General features: G+C 39.7%; 1 protein-coding gene and 1 pseudogene across 1 annotated transcript in view; both read right to left on the minus strand.

Moving 5' to 3' along the window:
* Positions 1 to 20,861, minus strand: part of LOC131835661 (multiple C2 and transmembrane domain-containing protein 2-like) — a 78,523-nt pseudogene that overhangs the window by 26,845 nt on the left and 30,817 nt on the right.
* The window catches only part of LOC131835453 (uncharacterized), a 79,496-nt gene continuing 65,021 nt past the window's right edge, over positions 6,387 to 20,861 (minus strand). Inside the window, exon 3 of the mRNA XM_059179746.1 lies at positions 6,387 to 7,349. Within this exon, the coding sequence (XP_059035729.1) occupies positions 7,118 to 7,349 (232 nt within the window). The 3' untranslated portion in view covers positions 6,387 to 7,117. The remainder of the gene's footprint in view (positions 7,350 to 20,861) is intronic.

A 20,861-nucleotide genomic window follows, 5' to 3' on the forward strand; every position in this document is an offset into this window, starting at 1 on the left:
ACAAGGTTTTACTTTGATTTCATTCACAAACCATATTTTAACTAATTCAGGAAGAGATCAGCTTATTATATTTACTATTTCCTCTACTCTTAATATTCCAAATTTCTCATATCAATTCCCATAGCCTAAGACCTTTCTTTAACCTGCTATTTTACAGCAGGTCTGTTGACTCCAAATTCTCTCGATTTTACCTGAAATGAGAAGATCCTCATTTCACATTCAAGGATATTTTCACTGAATTCTGGGCTCTGCACTTTTATTTATTTCAGCACTTTAAAAATGGTAAGACATTTCCTCTGGGCTCCATGATTTCTGCTGAGAAATTTTTCATTTGAATCTCTGTTTCCTATAGATAAGGTGTCACTTTTTCTCTGATTGCTTTCAAGATTTTGTCCTCAGTTTTAAGCAGTTATGATATGCCTGGGTATGTATTTCTTTGGGTTTATCTTGTTTGGGGTAGCTTAGCTTCTTGAATCTGTAAAGTTATAACTTTTGTCAAACTTGGCAAGTTTCCAGCCCTTATTTCTTGGAATACTTCTTAGTCACATTCTTTTTCCTTTCCTTCTGGGGCTCCAATAATATAAACAAAATGCCTTCTGTAATCGCCCAACAGTCCAAGGGTCTCTGTTCGGTATTTTTCAATCATTCTCCTCTCCTTTGCTCAATGAGGGATTTCTCCCTTCTCTCTGTACTTTAGGGCTTCTCTTTTCTATTCCTTGGGCCAGAACTAGAGGGTGTCTCTTGGTTCTTTCTCAGTCTGCTTCCAATACTGACTCCTATATTTTGTTTTCGTAGTTCATGGTATAATATTCTGTTGTGAGAAGATGCTATAATTTAATTATTAATTTTCCTGCAGCTGGATTCTGAAGGTACTCCATTTCACTACTAAAAACAGAGGTAAGCAGACTTTATAAAAACTATTCTTCGACTTTCTTCTGGTGCTAATGTTAGTTTTTCCCTAGTTTTTTCCATCATCTCTGGACTGTCCCACTAAAAGTGGTTAGAAACATGCAAGGAATGGTTTTTGTTTTTTTTTTTTAAAGATTTTATTTATTTATTTGACAGAGAGAAATCACAAGTAGATGGAGAGGCAGGCAGAGAGAGAGAGAGGGAAGCAGGCTCCCTGCTGAGCAGAGAGCCCGATGCGGGCCTCGATCCCAGGACCCTGAGATCATGACCTGAGCCGAAGGCAGCGGCTTAACCCACTGAGCCACCCAGGCGCCCAAGGAATGGTTGTTTTAATGACCAAAGCTGGGGGCATAACTTATACACAGTGGGAGCAAATCAGAGTTACGAAAGGTATCTTACAAGAGACACGTGTCCTGCCCAAATTAACAATAAGACCTCATTGAGAAACACCCTATCTCGGAGTTGAATTGTGGACTTGTAAGTTATGTGTGTCCTAAACTTGACTAGCTAGGTATTGCCAAACTGTTTTCCAAAGTAGATATATTAATTAATATACTTAACATCAGCCAATAAGTTCTGTTGTGCAATCTCTTTGCCTGTTACTACTATTGCAAGATTTTTTTTTAATATTTGCCAATCTGAAATTGTGAAAGTGGACCCATTATTCTATTGGTTGATCACTTTGTTTTCTCTTATCTGATATAGTACTTTCAAAATTTTGATAATGCTTCCTTAGTACTTTCAGCTGAAAAACTCTCCACCCTATGTATAGCTTTTTAAAAAAATTAGGTGTCAAGATCCACATCTGAAAAAATTTGATGACTTCAATTTACCAGTATTTTTTTTTCTTTGCATGTTATGTTCATGTGTGTGGCATGTATATGGTGGGTAAAAATCCTCAGGATCACTAATATATTTTCATTTATTTTCTTGGTAAAGCTCTGAAGTTTTGCATTTCACAGTTATTTGTTCTATCCTAAATTGTTTATGTGTGGTTTTGTGGGGGGGGGGGGGAGTGAGATTTTGGTTTTCCATCTGTGTACACAATTGAATTTCAAATAAAATCTACCCTACCTCCCAGTGATGTATTAGGCCATCTTTACTAGGTATATAATTTCCATATATAAGGTCCATACCTAGTTATTGATACTTGTGCCAATATCACATAGTTAATCACTACAGGTTTGATATCCAGCTGCATAAGGTCCCATCTTCTTGTGGTTCTTCTGATTGGTTTCCTTTTTCTCTGCTCTTCCATATAAATTTTAGATCTGTGTATATTTGTCTAATACTGCCACCCCAAATAAAAGTAGTAAATATTTTAGTTGGCAGTTGCTTTACAAATTAATCTGAGGACAGCTTCAAGATACTGTTATCTTCCTAGCCATGAATATGGTTATTTTCTATGTCTTTTTTTTTGGTAATAGACTTTATTTTTAGAGCAATATTAGATATATACAATAATTGCACAAAAGTAACTATGTTCCCATATATCCCTTCTTCTGCCCAAAAACATTTCTCCAATGATTGCCATCTGTCATTAATGGGATATATTTGTTAGAACTGATGAAGTATTACTGATATATTATAATTAACTAAAGTTCATAATGTACCTGAGGGTTCGCTCTCTGTAGTATACGTTTCTGAGTTTGGACATGTGTATAATGTCATGAATCTATCGTTACAGTATTATACAGAATAGTTTCTACTCCCTTAAAAATTTCCTCTGCTTGACCTATACATTCCTCCTCCCCTCCCCCAACCCCTGGCAACCACTGATCTTTTTACTATCTCTATAGTTTTTGCTTTTTCCAGAATGTCATATAGTTGGAAACACACATTACACAGACTTTTCAAACTGGCTTCTTGCACTTAATAATATTTATTTACATTTCCTTCATACTTTTTTGTGGCCTGATAGATAGCTCACGTATTTTTGTTGCTGAATAATATTCCATTGTATGGATTTGCCACAATTTGTTTATCCATTCAGCTGTTGAAGGATATTTTGGTTGCTTCAATAAATTTGAATGGTAATTATGAATAAAGTTGTTATAAATTTTTGTGCATAAATTTTTGTGCAAACATAAGTTTTCAGCTGATCTGGGTAAAGATCAAGTAGCACGATCACTAAATTATATGGTATATAACTCTTAACAGTCTTTAACTGATCATCAGTTACATATGTATACATTTTCATAATAGGCAACTTGCACATATTTTGTCAAATTAATTTCTAGGTACTTCATGGTTTTACAGTAATTGATATTTGTATTATATTTTCATTTTCAGTAGCTACTACAGAGGAAAACAATTGATTTTTATACATGGATTCTAATTACTAACATCTTGTTGAGGTCATTTATTAATTCTAATACTTTCTCTGTAAATTATAACTTTAGTTTTCAATGTAGACCACTAAATTATTTTCAAATGATAACGATTTTCTTTCATCTTTTCTAAAATACCTATGCTTTTTCCTTTCTGCACTGAATGGGGCTTCCAATTCAATAAGTAACAGAATATTGGTAATATTTTCTATATTGTTTTTCCTGATTAGGCTCTCAAAGGCTTTATTAGTTTATTAACTTTTCTAAAGCTAACTTTCCTTTGTTGATTTTATGTATTGATTCCTGATGTGGGGTTTGATCCCATGACCCAGAGACCATGACCTAAGACAAAACTAAGAGTTGGACACTCAAATGACTAAGCCACACAGGTGTCCCCATCATTCCAATTTTTAATATGTTTTTAAATTAGTTTTGGTAGACACAAGCCATGAGTGTGTGTGAATGTGGACTCTAGAATTTCTACATGGGGAAGGACTGAAGGCTGTAATTCACCTGGAAGTGGTATCTTAGGGGAAGAATCTTAAAGTTGTACTTGCCTAGAAAACTACTAGTGTGTAGATTGTATATTTATTTGGTATGGTTCTGGGTAATAGAAACTGATCAAGATGAGGGGAAACATATATTACACAGACTTTTCAAACTAGCTTCTTGCACTTGGTAATATTTATTTACATTTCCTTCATACCTTTTTGTGGCTTGATAGTACATTAATTATTGTTGCTGAGTAATATTCCAAACAGCTTTCTGAAGACAAGCTGCCACTGTGAGTGTAAGTTTACAAATCCACATTCATGGTAATAAAGGGATTGGACAGGGAAAAAAAAAAAAACTCATTCATTCTTTCTGTACCCTTTGTGTTTGATTTGCCATTTTTTGTTGCCTTTTTTTTTAATTCTTGAAATAGAAAATTAGATACTGATTTTTGGACTCTACCAGTCTCTTATTTATCCATTTAATGCTATAAATTTCCCTCTAAGCACTAAATGAGCTGCATGAAACAAGTTTTGGCATGTCATGTTTTCATTACCACATAACTCAAAATATGTCCTAATTTCCATTTTAAGTTCTTCTATAGGAGAGTTTTTGTTGGTGGTGGTTTTGTTTGTTTGATTTTTTTAGAGGTATAGTGCTTAATTCTAAAACATAAATGGGATTACCCAGTTATCTTCATGTTATTGACTTCTAGCTTAATTCCTAAGAATTGAGTCAGAAGGGAAAATCCGTATGTTTTCATTCCTCTGCAAATGGAGGCTTTCTTTATGATCCACCTTATGGCCTATCTGCAATTCTTGGGTTCTATGTATGTCAACTATTTGAAGCCAATTGTGTTGCTTAGACCTATGTTCTTCTGATTCTGCTCTTTTATTGTTTTATCAGTAAAGAAGGGAGGTACTGAACAACAGTAATGATATTGAGTTAACAGGACTCAATAAAAGGAATGAGAGGGAGGAGGATGTCAGGATTGAGCTGAGCCCAATTAAAAAATACTAGAGCTATTCACTCACTGATTGTGGGATCAGTCTTGGTTTCTCTGTATTTCAGAAGTTCAGCTGGAGAAGCCATTTGGGTAGCTGAGTACATGACTATAGAGCTGACAGATCAGGTCTAGAAAAAAGAGTTTGTAGAGATTGGCGTTCAGATTATGGTCACTGTAGGCATAATAATGGATGACCTTGCCAAGAAGAGTATGAAATGGAAAGATGGCATGAGCCTCAAGGACCTCCAGCACTGAGCAGTCTGTTAGAGCAGGATAAATTTGCGAAGGACATTAAGATGATATAGCCAGAGAGGATGAAAAAAAGTGAGGTGTCACCTTATGACAACTAGAAACCAAAACAGAGATAACAAGGGAAGGGCACTGTATAGAGGAAGTGGTCAAGAGCTTCAAGACCTGCTTGTAGATAACACCAGTCCTGAGAGCTCCCACTGGTGCAATGGAGCTTCTTGGTAATCTTATTGTGGGGGCAGAAACGGAAAAAAAAAAAAAAAACCTGACTGGGGTAAATTTTGAAGGGTGTGGGAAAGGAAAAACTGAAGACAAAAGATAAAATTAGGCTGAATGGGAAGGATGTAGATCAAGCTGAGAACACTTGATCATGGTAAGAGGTAGACAGATGTAATATCTTGCTAAAGGTATATGTTTTTCTGGCTACAGTGTGAATGATTATCTGGCTACAGTGAATGATTATCTCTTGACAAAATTGCTCCCCACCACTTGCCAGTGCATATATGCATGTGCACACACACACACGCACACACACACCCATAAACACACAGACACTCAATTTTCTTGATTCCTTATTGGAATATTTCTTATCTGTCATGGAACTACAGACCTAAATTTTGAAAATCAAGCACTGTCCAATAAACAAATGCACACCCCTAACAATACATATCAAGTGTAATAGAAAGTAATTTACTTCTTCGCACACTTGAGTTTAATGGCCTCCTATTAAACCACACACACTGACCTCTAAACCAGTGTCTACATTGCAGAACTGCCAAACCTCAAATGTCCTGCTGAACATGATTATCACATTTAAAGACACTTCTTCTAGGAAACTACCTGCAGAAGCAGAACACTTGAAGTATCTTTAGAACCTTACTGGCAGAGGGATGGAATTAGGGAAAGATGATAATTTCCACTAAAAATTGTATCCCTCTTGAGTAAATGGCATGTTATAGAAGCCATCTTAGGATATAAAAGTGTGACTAAAAGGTAAGCCCAAAGACAGACATTAATTTAGAACAAAAGAATCCTTAGACACATCTTCCTACGCCGTTTCTGGTGTGAAACAGAACGAGTTAAACAAACTGTGCATACCCATCAGTTACCAAATCAATATAAATATTTCAGAATACAAAGCAAAATCTTTCAGAAATATGGCTCTGCCTATCAAAAACAAGAAGAAACTTTTACACACAAATACCTACCTTTCAAATAAACATCACACATAGTTTATCATTGCCCTACTTTCAAAACCCCAAGCCAGTGGTTTCTTTTACAACAGAAACTTCCAAAGCACTCCCCAAGCCCAAGTGAAGCCTATGTCAACGAAAGCAGCAAACACTAATTGTCTCTCTGAAGAATGATTATGCTTTCTCAAAGAAGACAGGACAACTCAATAATTCTAATATGCTATGGACAATTTTATTGATGACTTCTCCACATTTGCAACCAATTTAAAAACATATACTCAAAGAAAATCACATCTTCCTACCCATAAGGCCACCTGACATAAAAATAATATTTTCATGCTTTCCTCAATTAAAAGTGATGGAGGAGTCATTTCACTCAGCATAATCTCCTCCAGCCCCATCCATGTTGATATAAAACTTGGGTATTCCTCCTTTCTGATGGAGGCATAATATTCATTGCATATATGGACCATATCTTCTTTATCCATTCATCTGTTGAAGGGCATCTTGGCTCTTCCCACAGTATGGTGACTGTGGCCATTGCTACTATGAACACTGGGGTACAGATGGCCCTTCTTTTCACTACATCTGTATCTTTGGGGTAAATACCCAGTAGTGCAATGGCAGGGTCATAGGGAAGTTCTATTTTTAATTTCTTAAGGAATCTCCACACTGTTTTCCAAAACGGCTGCACCAACTTGCATTCCCACCAACAGTCTAAGAGGGTCCCCTTCTCCACATCCTCTCCAACACTTGTTTCCTGTCTCATTAATTTTGGCCATTCTAACTGGTGTAAGGTGATAGATATCCCGGTGTGGTTTTACTTTGAATCTCCCTGATGGCTAGCGATGAAGAACATTTTTTCATGTGTCTGTTAGCCATTTGTATGTCTTCTTTGGAGAAGTCTGTTCATGTCTTCTGCCCATTTTTTGACGTGATTATCTGTTTTGTGTATGTTGAGTTTGAGGAGTTCCTTGTAGATCTTGGGTATCAGCCCGTTGTAGTGTCATTTGCAAATATCTTCTCCCATTCCATGTGTTGCCTCTTTGTTTTGCTGTTTCCTTTGCTGTGCAGAAGCTTTTGATCTTGATTAAGTCCCAAAAATTCATTTTCACTTTCGTTTCCTTTGTTTTTGGAGACATGTCTTGAAAGAAGTTGCTGGAGATTATGCTGAGTGAAATAAGTCAAACAGAGAGAGTTGATTATCACATGGTTTCATTTACTTGTGGAGCATAAGGAGTAACACGGAGGACACTGGGAGCTGAAGAGGACAAGTTGAGTTGGGGGAAATCAAGGGGGAGATGAACATGAGAGACTGTGGACTCTGAGAAACAAACTGGGGGTTTTGGAGGATAGAAGCGTTGAGGGTTGGGTAAGTCTGGTGATGGGTATTATGGAGGACATGTATTACATGAAGCACTAGGTGTGGTGCATAAACAATGAATTTTGGAACACAGAAAAAAAAAAAGTGATGGAGGAGAACAGAGAAATCCAATTCTTAGACAACCAGGCAGGCACTCTCTTTTGGAACATCTGTCAACATTGTTTAGATAGGGAGATTCTAGTAAACAATTCCATCATCTGGTGTAAAAATGACAGAACTAGCAGAAAGTATAACTTTATGATATACACAAACAGCCTCTGTTTACACCGAACATTGTCAACCACAACACAACCTTTTCCTTTGCTGTTTTTAGTCATTAATTTATTCGATAAATATTTGCTGGTATCTAGGCTCTATGGCATTACAGCCACTGGGGATACATCAGTGAACAACACAGAGTCCTTCCTTTCATCCAACTTATGTTCTACTTGGAAGAGATAGACAACAAGCAAACATACATTGACTATGTTGGTCACGTGATGGCAAAAGGAGTGAGAGCTGAGGGGAAGGGGTGGCTGCAGGCAGACAGCCAGGCAGCCATCTTTACATCATGAGTCAGGAAAGCCCCCTCAGATAAGATGAGCAGAGAACGAAAGCAGTGAGGGAGACAGCCAAGTGGATGCTTGAAAGGGAAGCACCTCCCACACAGAAAACAGACAAGGAAGTGCGCAGGTCCAGAGCAGGGCACAGCTATCTGGAAGACTGACAAACAGGAAGGAGGCCAGGCCTGGAGCAGAGCCAGGGGAGGAACTGGGAGAAAGTGTGTTCAGAGGGGAGCAGGGATCAGATCAGGCAGGTCCTTGTGTGCCAGTGTGAGGACGCTGTGTTTTACTCGACTGGGTTGAGAAGCCACTAGAAGGTGAAAAATGATGCCAATGTTTCTTTACTAGTTCCTACTACATATCTGGTCCTGTGTTCACTGTCAGCAATGCTCAGAATGATCTTTTAAGTACATATTTTCACTCAAAATTCACCGATGAGGAAAATGCAACTTTTTCAGGTTTATAGCTGGAAAATGAAACCCAGGCTTATCTCAGCATTGCTCAACAGGAACCACTACTGGCATTTAGAATAGGATCATTCTTTGTTGTATGGGACTGTCCTACACACTATAGGATGAGAGTCACCAACCCCAACCTCAATCTCCCATACACTAGCAATGCCCCTTGTCACCGCCACCCTCAAAAACATACACATTTTCAAAGGTAACCCCAGAGGGACACTACTTCCACTAGCTAGACCCGCTGTGCCATCCCTGCCCACTCCACCACCCTGCTCTCTCTCCTGTGTTTTATCCTGCTAGCTGAAAATGGGCGATTGAAACAAAATTCAGAAGATAGGTGGGTGCATTAAAATTTTTTTAAAAAAGAAAGACAGATGGATGGATGGATGAGTGAAACGCTTTTTAAAGTTGACTATTTTCTCCACGGAAACCATTTGTTGTAGACCTCCTCCCTTTTTTCAAGTTCTAAAACAGTATCACTGTCAACTATCACCGTTGGAACACAGCCAGGCCAGAGAACAACATAATATTCTTCAGGTTCAGAGTTGAGCCTTGAGAGACCTTGGAGTAATAAAACAATGGCTTGTAGACCTGAGGATATAATGGGCTCTGAGCAAAATACTCAGGTGAGAAGATTTTCTTCGGAATGCTAGGTCTATTAAAATGTGCTTGAGGAAAAACTGACAAGAACTACTAGGAAAAAGCTGTCCAAAGAGATGTATAATCATATGCATGTGAGTCTGATCCATTCTGTCCTTCCAAACTATTATATCCCATGAGACTGCTTATATAAACACTGAAAATTAATACTGAGACATCAGTTTTTAATACGTCTTTATAAGGCAGTCATTGACAAAGATATGACTCAATATTCTCAGTGTTGTAAGCATCAATCTGTATTATTATCTGCCCAAGATATCAATTATGCCTGCAAATGAATTTGATCAGAGCTTGAAAATTAGCAGAATTTGAAACCAAGCCTAAATCTTCATAATGCAATCTGTGAAAAGATGTGACTCAAGATAACCAAAGTTGCAGGGACAAATCTATATTATTATGTGTCTAAAACATTAATTATGCTTACAGCTGAAAAACAGAGCTTCAAAATTGGCAGAATTTGAAACCAAGCCCAACCAAGCCTAATTGCTGCAATAAAAGACATTTCAATGGGTGCTTTAGAAATAGCACTTGATTCTACATGAAGAAGACAGAGTAATGTAGCTGGAATAATTAAAAAGTCCTTATATTATTAGCTTAAACAATAATGTTAATGACAGTGTTCCACCATTTGATCCTCAATTCAGGACTGGAAACCTGGCAAACATGCTATTCTTAAGTCCTAAAAAATCTACCAATAACATCTTAAAACAAAAGGTATAAAAATAAGAGGTTTGGTTTTTGTTTTTAATAATGGTTTTTTCAGGGGTGCCTGAGTAGCTCAGTGTGTTAAAGTCTCTGCCTTCAGCTCAGGTCATGATCCTGGGTCCTGGGATCGAGCCTCACATCTCTGCTCGGCGGGGAGCCTGCTTCTCCCTCTGTCTCTGCCTGCCTTTCTGCCTACTTGTGATCTCTCTCTCTGTCAAATAAATAAATAATCTTAAAAAAAATAGTTGTATTTTCTGGGTTGATTCTATGTTTTCTTACCCCCAGAAAATCAATATAGAAGGGCTTCATGAGGAGTGCCTGGGTGGCTCTGTCAGTTAAGTGTCTGCCTTCAGTTCAGGTGATGATCTCAGGGTCCTGGGATCCAGCACTGTGTCAGGCTCCCTGCTCAGCAGTCTGCTTCCCTCTCTCCCTCTGCCCCTACCTCTCCTCTCATAAATTGCTGGCAGGAATGCAAAGTGGCACAGACACTCAGGACAACCATTCGATGGTTTTCATACAATTAAAATTGCAATGACCCCACAGCTCAGAAATCCCACTTAGCAGTATTTACTCAAGAGAAATTCAAACGGATTTGCATATGAAGACCTGCACATATATGTTTATGGAAACTTTGTTCAAAATCATCAAAAACGTAAAGCATCCCACTTTCCACTAACTATTAAGGAATGGATTTGAAAGACATGGCACATGTGCATACAATGGCATACCGCTCGGAAATAAAAAGGAATGAAATAATATATGAAATTTCATGGAAGAATATAAACAGTACGTTCCCCCAAGAAGTCAAAAGCAAAAAGCTAAATACTGTAATAACATTTTGGAGAAGGGAAAACTAGAAGGACAGAAATAAGATCAATGGTTGTTAGGGACAGCCAATGGGATACAGAAAGACAGGAGAACTTCAGAGGAGTGACAGAAACCTTTTATATCATGATAATGGTCCCTTATCTCTGTCTCAAGTTTGGACAACTATTTCCTAAACAAGGAAACTCTAGTATGTAAATTGTATCTCAGGAAATCAGATCTTGGGGAAAAAAAAAAAGAAAAAAAAACTGGATTTCAATCAAGTTACAAAGCAGTTCCACAAAACAAACTGAAAAGATACAATTCACCCGAGTACTTCCTGGTTCTTGCCAGTCCTGCCAATGTGGAAAAGTCCTGTGTCACAATGTCACCCTTCGAATTTTACAAATCCCTCAAACATCACCAGCAGCTGCCTTTTGCACAGTATTTCCAAAATCCCTTACACTGTTTTGGAAAGGTATTACATTTACCTGTTCTGTTTTCTGATTAGATTCTTTCTGTCCTTTCCGTTTGTAAGGGGAGAGTGGTAAGGTGGGTCTGTCCCACAGAGCAGATGCTCAAAGAGGGAATCTGGTCTCTCCAAGAAACACATGCTCTGTCACCTTGCCTCCATACTCTCCAACTCCCTCTACACCGTTCACATTCCGCTCACTGACAGGCAGTGGTCTCCAGAGTGAATACCTCTGTGTAGGCAGGAACTTAATAATAGAACTTCTACATATATTGACCTTCACCTCAAAGCTGAGTAAAAATCAGTGTCGCTAAAATTTAGGACACAGATTGATTTGCTTGTTGGACAGTATTTATCGAGCCAAGAATTTGTGCCAAGAATCAGTCAATGCTCTGGGCCCACTGGGAGCTGCCCTGAGGGAAAAATGCAGGTTTCACGGTACAGAGAAGTAGTTCGCGGGCCACATGCTGCCAGGATCCTCCTGTGTGAGGCATCTGGATAGACTCTAGTGTGTGTGTGTGTGTGTGTGTGTGTGTGTGTGTACCTATGCCCACCTGCACACCTGACCAAAGAGATTGACAGAGCCTACCTAGTCACTGAGAAAGCTTCTTGCTGAGAAACAGTGAGGTGAAGAAAATGCTAATAACATAGCACAGGCAAGGGGCACCTGGGTGTAACAGTGGGTTAAGCCTCTGCCTTCGGTTCAGGTCATGATCTCAGGGTCATGGGATGGAGCCCCACATTGGGCTCTCTGCTCAGCGGGGAGCCTGCTTCCCCCTCCCCCTCTGCCTGCCTCTCTGCCTACTTGGGATCTCTTCCTCTATCAAATAAATAAATAAAATCTTAAAGATAAAACATAGCACAGGCAAAAGTATTAAAGAGCAGTAACTATACCCCGAGAATGAGCTTTTCGTAAAAATCAAATTAAGTGATTAAAAATGTTAAGCTTGGCATGTCTGATCCTAAAGTGCAGATCTGTTAATACAATGGGTGAGAGCAATAGCTTTTTCATACTTACAAAAGGTTCTACATGTTTACACCCTTCTAATTTCAACTTGGTGTCATCCTTTCTTTCAAGCTACTTCAAAGGCATAATTTATATACAATAAAATTCACCCGTTTTATCTGTGTTACTAAGTAATATTTAGTCACCCTCCTGAGTTAGGCAGCTATCACCACCATCTACTTTTAGACAATCATCCTTCCTTTCCAATATCTCCTTAAATGCAAATTACAATGTACGTGTTACAGTAGTTCCAAACTAAGTATGTAGAATCTACAGGTAAATAAATGCATACACGTGACCTATGTATCTCAGACTATTTGCTAAGACAGGCATGGTCCAAAAGCATGGAGACTATGGCTTTAGGGTCCCCATCACAATGTCCCCCAAGTCCATATAACCATTAAACCCCTTTGCACAAGCCACACTGCACTTGGTTCCTTTATCAGACTCTCCAATGCCTTTGCTATGTTGACACAACACTCAGTACCTTTCTCCACACTTAGTTGTGTCTCTGGGATCCATGATAACATTGGAAGAAGAACAAACAAGTGTTCTGGCCATCATTTTACAAGGGGGTAATTCTTAGCAGAATCAGTGTCTGGACCCTAGGCCTGAAGACCTCAAGTTCGATGAGTTAACATTCAAATTCCAAGACTCCAGGGTGAAAGAGAGACACGTACACACACACACATACACATACACACACACATAAGTGACAAATCAGTATAACAGACATCTGAATAGCAAGGTGCTCCAAGAAGAACCAAGAGAAAAACTGCTCCCTTCTAAAATTAGCCGTGTATTTCCTAAACAATTGCTTTTATCCAAAACCCGGTTAGACTTGTCTTTCTTTTTTGAAACTGGTCAGAACACAAGGCCAATGTGAGAGTTTCTCTCTCCCTAATAGCTTTTTCTAAATCATCTCTGCTTCATCTTTTCATACTTGAGTATCTTTCACCTTAATTCTTTTCCTTAATTTTTATTTTATTTACTTAGGTTGAGAGAGAAAGAGCATGTGTGAGCAAGGAGAGAGGCAGAGGGAGAAGGACAGGGAATCCCCAGCAAACTCCACACTGACTGTGGAGCCCTTTGTGGGGCTCAATCCCACAACCATGACGTCATGAGATCATGACGCCAGCCAAAATCCGAAGTCCAACATTTAACCTACTGAGCCACCAAGATGCCCTTCTTTTCCTCAATTTTATTTTTGGTTTTGGTTTTGTTGGTGATGCATAATCAAATCCTTAAGAAAAACAGAAAGGAACATTGAGATGGATAACTGAGTAGATTAAGAGCTCATATTTGAGGGCTAACGTGCTACCTGTCTTAAACGTCTGCCATACCTGAAATGCGTATTTTCTCATCAGTCACTAACACGACACAACAGGCAATGTTGTGACAGCCATTGGATAGATGAGAAAGCAATGTACAGGCGTTTGAACAGCATGCCCAAGGGCAGGCAGCTACTAAGCAGCAGAGGCAAGATTTGAACCCAGGCCAACTGACCCCACAGGCTGCTTTCTTGTAATGTCTCCCGACTCAGAGTATGGGACAGGCTAGCGAAGCTAACTGGAGGGTCACAGAGAGGTGACCTAAGTGACATCCTTATGCAAGCAGAAGGAGGGACTGTGACCTAAAAGAGGTCTCAAGTGTTAGCACGAGGGAAGAGGACTGCACCTTTCTAGGTAGGAGATCTGGGACCTACCAGTCACTTCTCCCGGCTTCAGCTCTTGGAAAGGAATAGTGTAACTGGTCCGCCGGTAACGCGAGGCATACATGGCCTCAGAATCACTTTCTTCTAAGTGTAGCCAATCCTCCTTGTTCACATAACCCACGTGTGTGAATCTGCCTATTCAAAAATGTATGATGTACATTTGTACATATGTATGTACATACATTTGTACATATGTATGTACATACAAAAGTGTATGTATGTATGCAACCCCAGCAGCACTTTCCCAGTCATTCACAAACATGTGCGAAGTGGCAACAAATCTGAGTGGCCCCGCGGACACCGTCCTAACGTCGGCTGAGGAGAGCAAGGCTCAGCTTCCTTGTTTCAGCGTTTACACTGTAACCAAGCGTCCTTCTGGAGATCTAATGCCACTTGCTTGCAGTTTCTTTGCTATTTCTCATGAATTTTGCTGTTTATAATGGCCCCCACACACAGCGCTAAAGTGCTATCTGGTGTTCTAGATACAAGAAGGCTGTGACATGTGTTATGAAGAAAATACGCATGTTCGATCAACTTTGCTCAGGTGTGAGTTACGGAGCTGTTGGTTGTGAGTTCCATGTTAGTGAACCAGCTATATACATGAAATAAAGGTGACTTTAAACAGAAATGCACATAAAACAAGGTTATTTATTAATAGGGTGACAAAAAGATGACCAGAGTTTCGCAAGAACCTAACTCTGTATTTCCTTTAGAAGTACTCATTCAAAGTTCCTGGTGACTTTGGGAATCATAACTACTGTGAATAACAACAAGCAATTCTGTGTCTCTTTGGATAGACATTTTGTCTGGTCAGAATTCAGCCAGAAATCCAAGTGCATCATAGGTCCTTTCCTGCTTAAGAAACAGGTTTATGACCTCACACCAATCAGAATGGCTAAAATTAACAAGTCAGGAAATGACAGATGCTGGCCAGGATGCGGAGAAAGGGGAACCCTCCTACACTGTCAGTGGGAATGCAAGCTGGTGCAGCCACTCTGGAAAACAGCATGGAGGTTGCTCAGAAAGTTGAAAATAGAGCTACCCGATGACCCAGCAATTGCACTACTGGGTTTTTACCCTAAAGATACAAATATAGTGAACCGAAGGGGCACGTACACCCGAATGTTTACAGCAACGATGTCCACAATAGCCAAACTATGGAAAGAACCTAGCTGTCTATCAACAGATGAATGGATAAATATGTGGTGTGTGTGTATATATATATATATACAAACACACATATACATACAATGGAATACTATGCAGCCATCAAAAGAAATGAAATCTTGCCATTTGCAATGACGTGGATGGAACTAGAGGGTATTATGCTTAGCGAGATAAGTCAGTCGAAGAAAGACAACTATCATATGATCTCCCTGATATGAAGAAGTGGAGATGCAATGTGGGGGGTTTTGGGGGTAGGAAAAGAATAAATGGAATAAGATGGGATCGGGAGGGAGACAAACCATAACAGACTCTTAATCTCACAGAACAAACTGAGGGTTGCTGGGGGGAGGGGGGAAGGAAGAGGGTGGTGGGGTTATGGACATTGGGGAGGGTATGTGCTATGGTGAGTGCTGTGAAGTGTGTAAACCTGGCAATTCACAGACCTGTACCCCTGGGGCTAATAATACATTATATGTTTATAAAAAATTTTTTAAAAATTAAAAAAGTAATAAAATGATTTAAAAAAAAAACAGTGGTCACAAAGATTTATGTCAAGAGTCTATTTTGCACTATAAAGATGAAATAACAACCTAGAAATTATTTTCATAATGGAAATTTATGCCCAATTCATTTTACAACTAAAATAATAATATGTGGGACGCCTGGGTGGTTCAGTTGGTTAAGCATCTGACTCCGGATTTTGGCTCAGGTCAAGATCTCAGGGTGCTGAGATCCAGCTCCCCACTGGACTCCACGCTCGATGGGGAGTCTGCTTGAGAATCCCTCTCCCTCTCCCCCTCCCCCTCCCTACCCACCTCCCGCTTGTGTGTATGCACACTCTCTCTCATATAAATAAATAAAATCTTTAAAAATAAATAAAATAATAATGAGCTTTGAGGAACAATAAATATTTTAAATGCATGCTAAACTGAGCACATAAACACTGCAGCTATGACTCCCATAAATCTTGCAGTCATTCACATTCACAATTAAAGTCCAAATAAAGAGTAAGTTTAGAGGCCATTGATCTTAATAAGTGACGCTAGGCCAACATGTTTCCATCAGTTTCCTAGGGATCACACAAAAGAACAGTTCATGTTACTAGGAGTGGAAAGACAGATTAGGAAACGCACACACATGCACACACACACAAAAGTCACGCTAATTAAAACTACGACATTCCAACAATTCTTTTCAAATGAACCTCACTTAATATATATATATGAAAAGGTACACTGCAGTAACATATTTAATGATAATTGTACAATACAAATATTACAATTTCATTTCCTTTCCTGGTCCTATAATTATTTAGGTGATGGCAACTAAAAACCTTTTAAGCATAGTTTATTTTTTAACTTTTAAAATAAGCAACATTATCTGAATAAAAGAATACAGTGGATTATATTATTGGAATAAAATGCATAATGACAATAATTAGAGGGGAAGGAAACAAAGCATTGACTTAGAAGTGTCCCAAAAGTAATTAAGTAGCTGCCTTATTAAATTCACTGGTATATACAGGAAATATATATAACATAAAATCATTATAATGTTTTTTGAAAGTCCTGAAATAAAAATAGTCTCTAATAAACACAACCTCACATTAACCACACTGATTTAACTAGAATGTTCCATCCAAAGTTGCATATAATGGGAAACAAACTTAACACTAGTTTTACACCATGGCACGAATTCATTCTGGAAGGACAGAAACACTAGTCACGCAGGGATTTTAGCCTCGAATACCGTTAGGAAAACTTTTTCTTTTATTAACACAATCCACCCAAAATGATCTACATCCCTTAACAGAGGCACTATTTGCAATACTGTCAGAATCGCCTTCATACACCTTGGGTGTCACAAAGCCGGACCTCAGCACAAGTATCTCATGGCAGGGGTGATAGAAAACAGTGAATAAAATTCACTGAGCATGTACTATGTCCCTCATACTGAGTTACAGGTCACAAATTTGATTTATATAATACTCTTAAAGTCCTGCAGGGATGATGACATTAAAAAAAAAAAAAAATCTCTACAGATGAAGGAACTAAAGTGAACTTAGCCTTAGGTCACCAGCTTGGTTTTGGTAGCAGAGCTGTCATGAAAAGTCACAGTTGTCTAGCTCAGGACCTTTGAGCTTTCCACTCTGCCAGACTCTCTGCTCCACTATTCAAATGGCAACATTGTCAATCAAATTACCGTTTAGAAACTGGAATGAGATATTAATTCCAAGGGCAGCTGAGAGCTGACTCCTTGAAGCCTCTTGACTCTCCTCTCAACCTTCTCCCCTGGCAATCTCCCTTCCACCCCACCAGAGCAAGGGCATTGACAAGGCAGGGATGCAATCCCCTCGAATGGTTCCTGTATTGTCTGCAGGAAAGGACTGAAAGTCCTTTATGCATTTGAAACCCCACTGACTATCTGGCCACCACCTACAGGTCCCGCCATTCCATCTGTGATGAGAGGTGGGAGGTCAGGAGGAAAAGGAGGCTTGGAGCTGTCACTCTGGACAGCAAGCCAGCTTGTCCTTGAAGGAGGTGCCCTCTGATCAAGAGATGGTGCCCACTGCTGAACAGCAGGCATGCTGCGTGGGCCTGGTCTCAGGGGGTGGACAAGGGAGATATGGCAAAGAGACAGGAGAGCATTCTGGAATTGAATACACCACACTGGAGGAGGTCTTGTTTGATTCGGGGCTGGAGAGGAATTTTGCACAGATTTAATCTCTCCATGGAGATGCTCAGGGGCCAGAATCCCCAGGAGGAAGATGTCAATGTTCTGTGAGTAGAACAAACAGAGATGATCGGTATGGAAGCTGGACTCTCAGAAGAACAGAGTTGGAAGTGGAGGTAGAATCTTTTCATAATAGTCTTGGGTTTAAAGCAAATGACCTAGCTGGTGACTGGCCAAAGGGGAAAGAGCAGGGGTTTTAGTAAGATAAAGAACAGGGAGATTAGACAGCAACTCATCAAATACACGGAATGTGGAAAGAGCAATTATGTAGCAGTGAGGAGGGCATTATGGTGCATGAGGGTTAGACTAGAATCATCCATGGTTCCACCCAATCACAAAGTATAAATGGAAATACTGGTACAAGGGACCAAATCAGGGCAGATAGACTCTTTTGTAGAGCAGAGACCCGAGTAAGCCCTTATAAATCATCACGACCTTCCAGAAGCCACACCCTTTACAAAATCATCTTCCAGCAAGAGTTTCAACCACAGAGCAATCCAGGCTTCGAAGGAAAAGTTAGAGCATAGTGATGCCATCCCTTCTGTGAAAATCTTGGGCCAGGTTTCTTTGTTGGAATTCTGAATTGGAGATTTTGGAAAGCACGCATTGTATGTTACATAACCACCTAACCAGTGCTGGCGTCACATCCCCATAACGAAACATACCAAGGCTCGCTCGGAAGGGGATAGACAAAATAGCTTCCGAAGTGTTTCTACATCAGCTTCTGCTTCCCAACCCCACCGCCCTCCTGAGTTCTCTCTGAAGATGGAGAATTAAGAGTTCAGTGAGCTTATTTCAGAACCTTCAGCAAATGATGCTCCTTCCAGGCACTCTATGCAGATTTTGGACATCTTTTCATGCTGCATTTCTACCGAGATCCAGCAAACCCTGTGAAGTGCTCTAGGCTGTGGTGGTAGGGAGGGCAGGCTGCCAGAAGCATGCCGTAGGGAGTGTCCAGGACAACCCTGGCACAGGCAAAGAAAATACTGAACTGTCATTCAGACGGGTCTAATGTGTCCATTTAATTTCTATTTTGGTGAGTGTTTAATAATACATCTAATATCAGTACACACTACATGTACATGTACATAATTTATAAGCAAATATATAAACTTAGATTGGGTGTGGCTACTCAAAAAATATCTCCTCATAGGCTTATGATCAAAAGAACACAACATTTTTAGAGCACCTGAACAATTAAATCCTTTAATCTGCTGAAAAACAAAAAACAAAAACAAAAACAAAACCATACAATACTAAGAAAAGAATTTGCTTTTCCCCTTCAGGCAAAAACTGTTTTTGGAACTGTGTTTCTTCTTTGTGAAAAAAAGATCAGGTAACCAACATAAAACAAACCAGACAAGGTTAAATACACAAGATGCTTGTTTAAAAAAAAAAAAAAAAGTAAGTGTGATACAAATAGGGTTTTCAGTAAATAGGTAAATGCTGCTGTCACCTCTGTTAACGGAGTTTCTCTAGGGAAATCCACCGAGCACTAATTTCAACAAATGATCTCATTTGTCTCAAGTTTATTCTAACATTACAAACTACATTATGCACTGTTTCCTTTTGCTTCCTCCAAAGCATTCATATCATTTGCAATTTCAGAAGTAGACACAGGTGCCTTTCTGTGGACCCAGGTGATGGGGCAGAGGTAGGAAAAAAAGATTTGCATCTCCTCTGAGAGAGAAGTCACTCATAATTAGAGCAGAAAATTAAAGTCACAACATTAAAATAAATCCATTAACCATAGTGCAAGCTTAGAGAAATCCAGTCAGTGGAAGCCTTGCTTTAACTGTGACTTACACACAGGGAAACCCTCATGGCCCTGGAGCACAAGGAAAGGCCAATATGCAGAGAAGACTGGAAGTATCCTTTCCATGGTGCTGTTCTCAAAAACAAAATCACCTTCGTTTGGAATGCTTCCAGGTCATTGTAGTTAATATACACCGCTGTTACAGAAGCAAAATGTATGGGAGATGAGGTTGAATTTGGTCTGATCGATCACAAATTCTGAAAGTTCCTCTTTTGAATTAACGCCCAGGCTCAGCTTTCCATGTGTGACTTGACCACTTATTTACAGCTCAGTTCAGTGGCCAGATCGGACAGAACACCTGCTCCCTTGAAGCTCATGTTCCTGTTGGGGTATGTATGTCTGGAAAGGCAAATAAAGTCATTTCACAGAGGAAGCAGTAACACAGGAGCGGATGCCTAAGTGACAAGGAAAAACCTGGCTACTTGGGGAAGAGGATTCTAGACAGAGGGAAGAGTCCATGCAAAGCCCCACAGCCAGGAGCATGATCCCTGTGTCCTAGGAATAGCAAGGGTCCATATACCCAGACTAAATGATCTAGCAGGCAGTAGGAAGAGAAGACATCAGAGAGGGACCTGGGACCAGCAAAGACTTTAGATTTTTTTTTTTTTTTTTTTAAGATCTGTTTATTTTGAAAGGGAGGTGAGGAGGGGCAGACAGAGAGGGAAAGAAGCATATTCCCCACTGAGCACAGAACCTGATGCAGGACTCCATCCCAGGACTCTGAGATAATGACCTGAGCCGCAATCAAGAGTCAGTGTTTAACCACCTGAGCCACCCAGGCACCCCAAGACCTAGGGTAGGGAGGTCTTGGAAAGGTGAGGCTTGGTCACAGGAAGGATCTGACTTGTTGTATGCTTCTAAGGGATCACAACGGCTGCTGTGGAGAACCTGTCCCAATCAGAACAACAGCTGAAGGAGACCACGTAGAAGTAAAGGATCAAAGGGTCTTTCATTTGCTATTTGCTTTTTCTCTTTTTAGCTTTCTGGCTATCCAGATGTCAATAATAGTGGATCCGCAACACTGCTGGAAAGGCCAGTTCTATACCACATTTTACGTCACACTGTCTGTTGCATTCATTCAGGAAAGAAGAAAACTGAAGGTTATGCTTCCTTTCAAAGAGGGCCTTTACTTCGCTGCGAATCACACTCTCAGAAAAGTCACTCATCCCTGAGACAGGCTGCCTCCCTAACACTCACCAGTGACATCATCACAGCCTC

This window comes from Mustela lutreola, chromosome 7 (assembly GCF_030435805.1).
Source record: "Mustela lutreola isolate mMusLut2 chromosome 7, mMusLut2.pri, whole genome shotgun sequence".
NCBI classification, from domain to species: domain Eukaryota; kingdom Metazoa; phylum Chordata; class Mammalia; order Carnivora; family Mustelidae; genus Mustela; species Mustela lutreola.